Here is a 13,130-nt window from a genome sequence, read left to right as displayed (position 1 = left end):
TCACCTGGATTCACCTGGTCAGTCTGTCATGGAAAGAGCAGGTGTTCTTAATGTTTTGTACACTCAGGGTACATAGCAGATGAGTAACTGGTGTATTTGACCTGCAGAGTGGATACCATGTAAATTGAATATATGGTATCCTCGGGAGGATGTTTTATCCATAATGTTCAGTCCCTTGGATCGCAACAGTTTGGCATGATTGTTAATAATCAGCTGGCATCGATTATTGTTTCCGTTTCCTGTGATCAATTGATTGTTGTTGAAGTGAGGAACGGACAAGACATGACAGGTTGTTGATGTGTGTGTGTGTGTGTGTTCCAGTACATGACTGCTGCGGCTGCCGGGGCGCCTATGCAAGGGACCTACATTCCTCAGTACACTCCTGTGCCTCAGACAGCCGTCCCCGTTGAAGTAAGTGAGCCACAGTCTGTTTTAATATCCTTGTGGGGACCGAACAATTGATTTCCATTCAAGATCCTGTTTACCCTAACATTAAACCTAACCGCTAAGCCTAAAATGGCCTTTATCCTTGTGGGGACCGTCAGATTTTGTCTTGTTTTACTATCCTTGTGAAGACTTCTGGTACCCACAAGGATAAAAAAATAAAAATAAAACACAGACGCAGACACACACAGAGATACATGGATACACACACACACACACACACATACACAGATGTACATAGATTGCATGTACATACTCACACTAGATGCGCACACACATACACTCCTAAGGGCAGAAATGCATACACACCCTCACACACACAGATGGACACGCACAAGCACAAACACACACACGGTCACGGCAACATCCGCTCGGTTCAAAAACTGCCACGCACACGTTGCCACGGCTACTGTTGAGTGTGCCGAGCGTGCCGTTCAGAGCGGGCCGGCACGCGTTGAGAAATGACGAGTGTGTACGGCTGTCTGGAGGGCTGACGGCTCTGGGCCCATTCGAATGGAGTATCAGTCGTGTATCAGATGGCAGGCGCTGAAGTGAGACACACTGCCGGCGGTGCTGTCCCTCTCCCGGATGGCCCGTGTGCTCATCGCACACATTCCTCAGCCCCAGGCCTCTGGTTAGCGAGCGGCTGCCCAGCCGACAACGCCCTGACACCACCATCCATCTCCCCCAGCTCCAGACAGGAGAAGATAATCAGGAGATAGCTGCCCTTCATAAAGTCACCGGCTGGAGAGCGAGAGAGAGAGAGACGAGAGACTCAGAGACACAGCGTCAGCCCAGGGGTTCTCTCGCTGCCTCTCGACCTATTCCATCCTCAATGCCACCATCATATATCTGTACTGTTGAGATGAGCTGTAGACAAGGAGTATCTCGGAGGGGTGATGTATTAGCAGGGTGTTGAGAGCATCCTTGAAGTCTTGTTAACGTGATAGAGATGAGACCATGATGGCCGACGATCAGTGAGGTTAGAGTAAATACGGAATTGAAGCCCACATCCTTTCACATGTAGTCTTGTGACTTTAAAAGAGTTGTTTTTTTCTCTCTCAAGGTTACTGTAGTATTACTCAGGAAATGGATGATGAAGATCCATAGGTTTAGGTTTTTTTAAACAGCTTGGTACATAATTATGCAGAGACATACACTACCGTTCAAAAGTTTGGGGTCACTTAGAAATGTCCTTGTTTTTGAAACTAAAGCTATTTTTCTTGTCCATTAAAATGACATCAAATTGATCAGAAATACAGTGTAGACATTGTTAATGTTGTAAATGACTATTGTAGCTGGAAATGGCAAATTTTTTATGAAATATCTACACAGGTGTACAGAGGCCCTTTATCAGCAACCATCACTCCCGTGTTCCAATGGCACGTTGTGTTAGCTAATCCAAGTTTATCAATTTAAAAGGCTAATTGATCATTAGAAAACCCTTTTGCAATAATGTTTGCACAGCTGAAAACTGTTGTTCTGATTAAAGAATCAATAAAACTGGCCTTCTTTAGACTAGTTGAGTATCTGGAGCATCAGCATTTGTGGGTTCTATAACTTGATAAGGTAACACAACGTGCCATTGGAACACAGGAGTGATGGTTGCTGATAATAGGCCTCTGTACACCTATGTAGATATTCCATAAAAAATCTGCCTTTTCCAGCTACAATAGTCATTTACAACATTAACAATGTCTACACTGTATTTCAGATCATTTTGATGTTATTTTAATGGACAAAAAAAGGTGCTTTTCTTTCAAAAACAAGGACATTTCTCAGTGACCCCAAACTTTTGAACGGTAGTGGACATAAAATGTGATGTCATAACAATATATTACAAAAAAAGGTTACATTGAGTTACATGGAAGATGTCACTTCCTGTTGTCTCACGCCCACTTCTTGTCCCCATAGGGAGTGGTCACGGATGCTTCTCCTCAGTCAGTGGCCCCCTCATCGCAGGATGTGAGTGGGCAGCAGCAGATCCAGGTGGATGGCTCAAGTGACCATGTTACTGCTTACTCATACCAGTCCAAGTGAGTACTGCTGAAACTTCCTCACTGTACTTATCAGCAGCACATATTGCCGATAATGACTATGGAGTTTGGACTATTTGTTTACGATGACTAATACCTGTCATATATTATGCTGTCATTGTCTACTATTTTGCCATATTATAGCTGACTATTTGCTGCTTTGTTCTTTTACATTGAGTTTTTATAGCTGTTGACTAATTTAAAGGGATAGTTTTCCCAAATTACAAATTATATATTAGTTTCCTTACTCTCCAAGCAGTGTATGGACAGGGTACAATCCGTGCTTTGGTTTTGGTTTTGTTTACCTGGACGCTGGTTCAAATTCTGTCATACCGTGTCCACAGACTGTTTATTCTACAGGGTAATTAATTCAATATGTCATTTGGGTGAATTGTCCCTTTATTCTCTCTCATTGTGGTTGTTCTCTTCCTCTTTAGATAGCGACCGGCGCAGAGAATATTCCTGTGACAGCGTTGCCTTGAGACAGAGGGTTTGGCTGCACTGAGAATGCGGAGAGAAGAGAGATTGCTTCCAGATTGCCCAGGCACCAAAAAATAGACACTTTTTTCCATTTCATACCTGGAAGAGAGGAGGGGTGGGGGGGTGGAGTCGCTGGGTACAGTGCAAAGTGGTGAAAATGTTTAGTCTGGGAACATGCCTGGTGGGCTGGGCTTGAGCTTGAGTTGCTTCTTCAAGAAATTTCTCAACTGAAAAAAAAAAAGTACAAAAAATACAAAAACGATTTGAAATGTTGAATGCGCAGGTAGGTGATGAGATTTATTTTGTAATTAGAAAAAGGGGAGTCAAAGTTTGAGATACACAGAGATTGTCTTCCTCAGATGTTAAGCTACGATTTCTTTTCACTCTTTTTTTTTTTTTTTCTCGTTGTAAAATTTTAGTTTTCTAGATATATTCGAAACAACTGTTTTTCTTTCTTGAATCTTCATGGCCTTAATTTTAAGGGTGTCAGAGGACTTTTTACAGAGAGTTAAGTCTGGCGTCTCGTTGAAAATAAAAAGCGAACTAAATCAGTCTCTTGGACCACTGTGATGGTACAAGATACTGCAGGAGTTGAGCTAGAGAGATAAAAAAAAAAGATCTATCACATAAACTGTACAGATTTAATAGAGAAGAGTTTTTTTCTTTTCTTCATTAGAAGAAAACTTTGATAAATAATTATGTCAGAGGTAACTGAGTGTTAGAGAAAAAACAAAATGTCTGCCGAGGAAAAGAGGGGGAAAAGATGAAGCTTTAGAAGAGATTATTCAGAAGTAGGAGATAAAAAGACACTGCATCGTAGAAAAGGCAGTCTGTTGCAAAATGCTGAACTTGTTTTTTATTATCATAATTATATAATTTTATGGCAAGATTGCTGTTGATGACATTAGCGCTTTTTTTATCTGCAACATTTGACCTTTTTTTTAAATGAGCTTTCTGATGTTTTTAGCCCGCTTTGCTTGTCACACTGCAACAAAACAAACAAAAAAAAAGAAGAAAAAAAGTCTAAAACAAACAAATAAAAAGGTGGAAAAAAATGCTTGCAGTGATAAAACTTCGTAGATAGCTTACAGCAGGAGCTTACGGTTTAAACCAATCAGAGCAAAAGCAATAGAAGAAATTGTTGACAATTTCTGTAGTCTTTCCTAGTTGTGGATCAAATGCAGCCCAAGGATGGCCATTTTTATACCAAAGATGAAGAGACGCTCTGATCCAGAGTTTTTTAGTTTTTCAGTTTGATTTTGTTGTTGATGTTGTTATTGTTGATGTTGTTGTTGCTGTTGTCATGGTTGTTTTTAATTTGACCTTGATGGCCGGACCAGTCTTTACTTTTCCTTCCTTCCTTCCGTTCCCGATTTTTTTTTGGTTTAAGCTACCTTCCACGGTTGTCGAAACTACCACGCTGACATCAGACAGTATTTGGATGTGTGACGCAACTAGTGGCAGACCGACCTAATGTTCCTCTCCACCACTTCAATTGTCTTTCCGTCTCTCAACTTGTCGTGTTCCACAGCGCTTTCGCCAGCCATGCGGGCATTCCACTAGTCAACAATAGACAAAAGAGTATAGGAAGAACTGTGGAATGTTGCAGCCAGGTCCTACTTGGTCATTTATGCATCGCTTATGGCTTTTTTTGGCTCACTGATTTCTGTCTCTACGCTGTCTCTTTTATCTCATTGAATCAATGATAACTGAATGAAACTGATTTTAAAAAATTATTCCCTCCCAGAGAGTCTCATCAATGTTGCCCCACATTTTATTCTCTCTCCGGTTATACAAACAACAAACACCAAAACGGAATGTGTTGACGTAAAACATGTCCTGCTCCCCTAGGCGCTATGTCCTTAGTAGTGCTGAGCAATTAACTGAAATGTAGGTGAATTTTTTGTTTTTTAAACAACTAATTGGTGAAATGATTTGAATTCCATTTTGTTTCGTTTTTTCCCCCCGTGAGCTCAATGCGCACATTTACCTAGAGATAAATCGAATCTAGCCTGAACTGTGCGATGAAATAGGGATTGGAATTTCCAACAGGCCAATATTCTACATAGTTAAGCGCATAAAATGTGGTAGTTAACTACAATGACCATAATCCATTGCACATCTACTACTCCAGTCTGTTTCTTTTACGCCTGCTAGGGAAGAGAGATGAATGTGCAATCGTGAAGTGATATAGAGAGCAGCTGTTGCTTTGTGAGTTAGCTCTTGCTGAAAATACATTATCTAAGTGATTGATAGTTGGTATTTAGCGCTCGTAAAATTATGCCATATTTACTTTGAAGAACTATATAATAGGGTATAGGCAGCAGCTCTATAGAGACGAGATGATGACTTGAAATGAAACAATAGTCATCAAATAAAGCAAATGTAATGTACACAACTGAAATATGTTATTATACTAAAGTAATGTGAATAAATTATGGTTTGATTCATTAGGATCCCCATTAGCCGACGCAAATGGCAACAGCTCGTCGAAAAATACGTTACAGACAAAAAAGACTTTCCAATTTACATGTCAGTACATACACACAAGTAGGTCACATGGGTTAATTAAGCAATACGACACGAGGAGGTGTGGTATATGGCCAATATACCATGGCTAAGGCCTGTTCTTAATCACGATGCAACGTGGAGTGCCTGGATACAGCCCTTAGCTGTGGTACAGTGCATTCGGAAAGTATTCAGACCCCTTGACTTTTAGCAAATTTTGTTACGTTACAGCCTTATTCTAAAATGGATAAAATAAAATATCATCAATCTACACACAATACCCTAAACTGACAAAGTGAAAACAGGTTTTTAGACATTTTTGCAAATGTATTAAAAATAAAAAACAGCGCTAGCTTATTTACATAAGTATTCAGACCTTTTGCTATGAGACTCGAAATTGAGCTCAGGTGCATCTTGCTTCCATTGATCATCCTTGAGATGTTTCTACAACTTGATTGGAGTCACGTGGTAAATTCAATTGATTTGACATGATTTGGAAAAGCACACACCTGTCTATATAAGGTCCCACAGCTGACAGTGCATGTCAGAGCAAAAACCAAGCCTTGAGGTTGAAGGAATTGTCCGTTGAGTCCCGAGACAGGATTGTGTCGAGGCACAGATCTGGGCAAAGGTACCAGAACTTCTGTCTTTTTCTGCAGCATTGAAGGTCCCCAAGAACACATTGGCCTCCATCATTCTTTAATGGAAAAAGTTTGGAACCATCAAGACTCTTCTAGAGCTGACCACCCGGCCAAACTGAGTAATCGGGGGAGAAGGACCTTGGTCAAGAAGGTGACCATGAACCCGATGGTCACCCTGACAGAGTTCTAGAGTTCCTCTGCTGAGATGGGAGAACCTTCCAGAAGAACAACCATCTCTGCAGCACTCCACCAATCAGGTCTTTATGGTAGAGTTGCCAGAAGGAGGCAACTCCTCAGTAAAAGCACATGATAGCCCTCTTGGAGTTTGCCAAAAGGTACCTAAAGGACTCAGACCATGAGAAACAAGATTCTCCGGTCTGATGAAACCAACTCTTTGAACTCTTTGTCCTGAATGCCAAGCGTCACGTCTGGAGGAAACCAGGCACCATCCCTATGGTGAAGCATGGTGGTGGCAGCATCATGCTGTGGGTTTGTTTTTCAGCAGAAGGGACTGGGAGACTAGTCAGGATAGAGGGAAAGATGAACGGAGCAAAGTACAGAGAGATCCTTGATGAAAACCTGCTCCAGAGTGCTCAGAACCTCTGACTGGGGCGAAGGTACACCTTCCAACAGGACAATGACCCTAAGCACACAGACAAGACAACGCAGGAGAGCTTCGGGACAAGTCTGTGAATGTACTTGAGTGGCCCAGCCAGAGCCCAGACTTGAACTCGATCAAACATCTGTTGAGAGACCCTTAAAATATATGTGCAGAGACGCTCCCCATCCAACCTCACAGAGTTTGAGAGGATCTGCAGAAAAGAATAGGAGAAACTCCCCAAATACAGGTGGGTCAAGCTTGTAGCGTCATACCCAAGAAGACTCGAGGCTGTAATCGCTGCCAAAGGTGCTTTAACAAAGTACTGAGTAAAGGGTCTGAATACTTATGTAAATGTGATAGTTCAGTTTGTTGTAATTTTATACATTTGCTAGCATTTCTAAAAACCTGTTTTTGCTTTGTCGTTATGGGGTATTATGTGAAGATTAATGAGGAAAAATAACAATTTAATCAATTTTAGAATAAGGCTGTAACGTAACAAAATGTGGAAAAGTCAAGGGGTCTGAAAACCTTCCGAATGCACTGTATATTGGCCAATACCAAAAACCCCCGAGGTGCCTTATTGCTGTTGTAAACTGGTTAGCAAGATAATTAGAGCAGTAAAAATAAATGTTTTGTCATACCCGTGATTTACGGTCTGATATACCACAGCTGTCAGCCAATCAGCATTCAGGGGTCGAACCATCCAGTTTATAATAAGTGATAAGCAGTAATGTGTAGTCATTACCATCATTGGACTTTTAGTAATTGTATTATTCTGTGTTGTTACAGCATTCAACCCACATAATTCAGAGTGCATTTGATGTTTTAAAAAAATATCAAAATTGTACACCGTGATTTTAGTCGTTTTTATAATCGACCCAAAACCAAGCCGACCTCAAAAAGCACTAATCGCTCAGCACTATTAGGACAGGCACTAAATTCAAGACTAGCATTGACTCGTTAGCCTCTGGTGTGCTTCTTTGTTTACCATCTGAACGTTGAACATACCGAAGTAACATATGGAAGCATACAGTAGTGTTATCGGCAAACGTTATTTCTCTTCAAGATCCATCTGATAATGAACCCTATTAGATTCCATTTTTATGGGCTGGATAAACACTACTGTACTCAGACCTAAGGGGTTCTTTTCCAGCCAGAATAGTACACTACAATATGTTGACGGTAACCTTTCAACCAAGCCTAAAAAGCCTCTGTTGACAGCCTTTTATCCCCAATTAGCCTCTTTAGCCTGTAAACATCTCCGCCTCACCTCTTTCAGCCTCCCATCAATACCATATCCATTGCCATTAGAGATTTTTTTCAATGACTTCATCTCCGAAGATTGTCCCATAATAAATAGGCTGTGTCTGTGGGATGGCAGGCACGCCATTTCCATTAAAGTGCCCTGTTCTGGAGCACTGTGTGTCTCTGTCCCCATTATGGTACCCTGTTGGAGTGGCTGAGTGTCTGGCTGTGTCTGAAATGGCGTCCTATTCCATATATAGTGCACTACATTTGACCAGGTCACAAAAGGGCTCTGGTCAAAAGTAGTGCACTATATAGGGAATAGGGTGCCATTCCTGACGCAGCCTCTGTGTCCCTGTATGCCTGCCCGCTGTGGTGTTAGAGCCCTAAAAAGCCTCCTGTTTTTCAGTGCTCTTTGTGCACCGCTGGCACCACTAATGTGACTAGGCTTCACTCGCTCTCCTCTCGCTCTCTCTCTGTGAGGTTTTCCCTCTTTATTGGACAGTGCAGGAGCTGAACCACAAACCAATTTTAGTCACATTCTCAATGAGTCTTGACGGGGCCCAATTTGTCTCCCCTCGGGGCATTGGGATCCACTCCAGTGTCTCTCAAAGCCCCTTTCGAGAAAAGAGGGTTTTTTGTGTTCTTTTTTTTGTTAACAATTGCCCATATTGAGATCCAGCAGTTCATGTGACTCAAAGGCAGGCTGTGCATTGCATTCTGGGAAAGAGGGCAGTGACATCATAGGTCAGCTATGACATCACACATAGCAATGTCTGTAACAATGTCATTGTTTATCGAGTGCCTTTAACGAAGCTTCCAAATGATTCCAATATCTACAGGATAGAAAAAAAGCACATGGAAAAGCTATCTTATATAAGGGAACCGTAGATTTTTTTTTAACAGGTTGTGCTAATGAAAATACTAGAAATGTACAACCTACTCTAAGGTGCTGCAGTGGAAGCTGTCTTGGGCATGTGCCTGCTTTGTGTCCATTGGTCTGTGAGGCACTGGCCATTCTTGATCATTTGATCAACATGAATTTACTACAATTGCTCTTCCTATTGGGTTGTGCTTTTTAAAACCAAGTGAAAGCAGGCACATAGTGAACTAGGTAGTTTGTCGTTTTTTGTTGCTGTTGAACTAAGTGAAACCAGGCACATAGTGAACTACATAGTCTACATCGTGGGCTGGCATCACGGCCGCCATATTGTTCTTGTCAGAAGCACAAGCAATAAAACCAGAGAAAACATAACCATTCAACATTTTGTTGTCCCATAAAACGTTCACCCCTCATGTCTTCCATCCAATGACAGGTCAATGATCAAATGTTACTGTACCAATTTACCAACACCAGAGCTACTCAGCTGCTCACTGTCCCACACATCTCTCCCTTTCCTCTTTACACTCATCCTGTCACTCCCCCTCATCTTTTGCTTTCCGATTACAGAAAACTTTGATTACAAGATAATCGTAACTCTGGAGTGTAGGCTATACGCGCCAAATGTTTTTGCTGTGTTCTTTTTTTTTCCTTCCCTGCCACGCGTGAGCAGGTTAGCTGCTACAGTATGAGGTGTCCAGATCTTAAGCTAGACCGTCGGTCGAGGTGGCTGTTTGTTCCTCAACCTCTATGGTGTTCAAACTGTAACTGCAGCTAGGTTCTCTGCATCATAAACCACTCTTACAGCTGCTACTTTAAGAGACAGAATAAAGAAGAAACCTTTGATTAACGGTAGGAATCTGACCGCAATCACCTTTGATGACAAAGCTCAATGCTCCACAAATATCGGCACCTTCTACGATTCAATAGTAAGCGACGTAAAAGGAAATGCGTTTTACAGATAGAGCTTACGAGAATCGCGCGCGCTCCAAATTCAAGATTCAAGAAAGACATAACGTTGAAGTGAGTAGAGGTTTGCCTCGATTGGGGAAGAGAAATATCATTGTGAATCTTTCGTCACCAGTCAGGGGTCATTACATCATTGAAATGGCATTATCATGGCTGACTCAACTTCTGTCTTTTTCTACACTAGTTGTAGCACAATGGCACACCTGGCCTGGTAAAAAATGCCACTCCGTTCCGTTTCAGCGGGGTACAGTTAAGGAATCTATTTTGGTGGAGGATAGCGCAGATAGCTAGCTAGCCTATGTCTCAGCACAAGCCACAGCCAGATAGGGTCGTTAGCTCCTGTTGCCAGGCAGAAGTTGTCAAAGCGCAGAGTGTTGAGCACCACCTCATGCAGCACTGTGAGAGCGACTCAGTTCAGTCCGTCTGTCCATCAGCTGGACCTCACACTCGCACTGAGAGGAGAAAGTTACTGATTGGAAGCATGCTCAACCACAGACAGACAGACAGACAGACAGACACACACAGAGTGTGTTAGTCTTCTCATTATCTGTTCATCAGAGTAAGGTTATCACTGAGAGACTAAACCTCTGTTCTCCATTGCTTACTATCATAGAGTCTCACTTATCTAGGTAGGCTCTAAGGGGGCCACTCCTAACTTCCACTTAAGTAAAATGTTCACTTAGTCTCCCGTTGACATCAACGCATCACTGACTAAAACACTGACTGTTAGCGGAAGTTAGGATTCGCCCCTGTGTCTTTGGTATCAGGACAGCAGTGTTCCGCTTCGGTCTACTGTATCTATCCAAGTTGGGTTACAGAGGTGCTTCAGTTCACTGCCTTTTTCTCTTTACACCGTCCACTTCTCCAATCCGTCCCGTGTTGTGTCCGTCTCACTGCCTCCGTCCAGATAGCAAGCCAGTCGGTAATATCTATCTACCATATTTCTAGTACTAGGAACATAATTCACCGCAATGGCGTTCCAAGTTGTTCAACGTCATACCCCATTGTCATAGGTTTCTTGTGAATTCCCCCATTGTGACTAGACAGTGGTTTAGAAAAGACAGGCCCCCGTGTCTGAAATGGCACCCTATTCTTATATGGATGATATTGTGTCCTATATTGGCACCCTATTCCCCATGCAGTGCACTACTGCACTGTGTGTTAAGACAAACAGTGTCTCAGAGTTAGGCCTCACCTCACCATAACGTCTCCCACAGTGAAGTTTGACAGAAGCGCTCCGGGCTCGATATAACTCAACACTCTTTCAGCTCTTACCGCCACGTAATTCAGTGGGGAAATTGCTCAAACGCCCACACAAAAAATGTGGCCCACTCTTTTAATTGATGCTCCGGTTCACCTTTGACGGGAGCCATCGATTGGCCACACATCCCCAGGAGCTCAGCCAACCAGCTAACCTAACACACACCTTTCCCGGAATGAAATGGCTCCCAGAGACATCAAACACTATTGAGTAACAATCATTAGAAATGGCCAACCAAATTTGCTAGAGAAACCTACAGAACTTGCATTAGGCGTCAGGAGTATTATTAAAAAATAAAATAAAAAAGGAATATTTATTAGGACAGTAGAGCGGTTCTTTGATGTTTTTGTTTAGTTCTGTTTTTTGTTTTTTTTCTATTTGGGGGGGGGGGGGGGGGTAAAGCGCAAAGGAGGACGTGGTCATGCCTCACTCACGCCACTCAGTGTGTGTGATCCTTGAGAAATATCTGTACATCTGTGGATGTTAAGATTAAACTTCAATTTTAATGAGTTGTTTTTTTTCTCCGATGAAGCTTTCAATAAAAAAATGTGTAAAAAAATCACATGCCTTATTATTTTACACTGTCTCAATCTTTGTAACTGCCAAACATGCTTTTTTTATGTACTCTTTTTGGTGCTTTTGGTAGACACCATATTTGAAATTACTAACTCTATCAAAACACCACCCCTCCCATACCCATACACCAGACTCCTAGCCTCTATACAGTATTCCGTACAGTGCATTCGGAAAGTATTCAGACCCCTTGACTTTTTCCACATTTTGTTACGTTACAGCCTTATCAATCCACACACAATACCCCATAATGACACAGTGAAAACAGGTTTTTAGTTTTTTGCAAATGTATTACAAATAAAAAACAGAAATACCATATTTACATAAGTATTCAGACCTTTTCCTATGAGACTCAAAATTGAGCTCCGGTACATCCTATTTCCATTGATGATCCTTGAGATGTTTCTACAACTTGTTTGGAGTCTACGTGTGGTAAATTCAATTGTTTGGACATGATTTGGAAAGGCACACACCTGTCTATATAAGGTCCCACAGTTGACAGTGCATGTCAATGCAAAAACTATGCCGTGAGGTATAAGGAATTGTACGCAGAGCTCAGAGACAGGATTGTGTCAAGGCACAGATCTGGGGAAGGGTACCAAAATAATTCTGCAACATTGAAGGTCCCGAAGAACACAGTGGCCTCCATCATTCCTAAATGGAAGAAGTTTGGAACCACCAAGATTCTTCCTAGAGCTGGCCGCCCTTCCTAGAAGGGTCTTGGTCAGGGAGGTGACCAAGAACCCAATGGTCACTCTGACAGAGCACAGAGTTCCTCTGTGGAGATAGGAGAACATTCCAGAAGGAAAACCATCTCTGCAGCACTCCATCAATCAGGCCTTTATGGCAGACGGAAGCCACTCCTCAGTAAAAAGTTTGCCAAAAGGCACCTAATGGAAGCTCAGACCATGAAAAACAAGATTCTCTGGGACTGGGAGACTAGTCTGGATCGAGGCAAAGATGAACGGAGCAAAGTACAGAACGATCCTTGATGAAAACCTGCTCCAAAGCCCTTAGGACCTCAGACTGGGATGAAGGTTCACCTTCCAACAGGACAATGACCCTAAGCAAACAGCCAAGCCAATGCAGGAGTGGCTTCGGGACAAGTCTTTGAATGTCCTTGAGTGGCCCAGCCAGAGCCTGGACTTGAACCTGATCAAACATCTCTGGAGAGACCTGAAAATAGCTGTGCAGCGACGCTTGAGAGGATTGGCGGAAAGAATGGGAGAAACTCTCCAAATACAGGTGTGCCAAGTTTGTAGCGTCATACCCAAGACTCAAGGCTGTAAACGCTGCCAAAGGTGCTTCAACAAAGTACTGAGTAAAGGGTCTGAATACTTATGTAAATGTGATATTTCATTTTTTTATACATTTGCAAACATTACTAAAAACCTGTTTTCACTTTGTCATTATGGGGTATTGTGTGTAGATTGGGGTATTGTGTGTAGAAAACAATGTAATCAATTTTAGAGTAAGGCTGTAACGTAACTAA

At 42.2% G+C, this 13,130-nt stretch overlaps 1 protein-coding gene across 3 annotated transcripts in view; it reads left to right on the top strand.

Annotated features, from left to right (window-relative positions):
• The window catches only part of LOC129831385 (RNA-binding motif, single-stranded-interacting protein 3-like), a 351,034-nt gene extending 339,390 nt beyond the window's left edge, over window positions 1-11,644 (top strand). For 2 of the 3 annotated variants that reach the window (XM_055894739.1, XM_055894740.1), the window contains 3 exons: window positions 322-411; window positions 2,359-2,480; window positions 2,918-11,644. In XM_055894739.1, coding sequence (XP_055750714.1) covers window positions 322-411; window positions 2,359-2,480; window positions 2,918-2,921 — 216 coding nt within the window. In that variant the 3' untranslated portion in view covers window positions 2,922-11,644. Of the gene's footprint in view, window positions 1-321; window positions 412-2,358; window positions 2,485-2,917 lie in introns of those variants that run through there. The other variant, XM_055894742.1, reaches the window with a different exon arrangement.
• The last annotated feature ends 1,486 nt before the right edge of the window (window positions 11,645-13,130 follow it).

Source organism: Salvelinus fontinalis, chromosome 32, assembly GCF_029448725.1.
Source record: "Salvelinus fontinalis isolate EN_2023a chromosome 32, ASM2944872v1, whole genome shotgun sequence".
Taxonomy (NCBI): domain Eukaryota; kingdom Metazoa; phylum Chordata; class Actinopteri; order Salmoniformes; family Salmonidae; genus Salvelinus; species Salvelinus fontinalis.
Note: the sequence above shows the minus strand (reverse complement) of the source record. Positions and strands in the feature narration are given on the sequence as shown.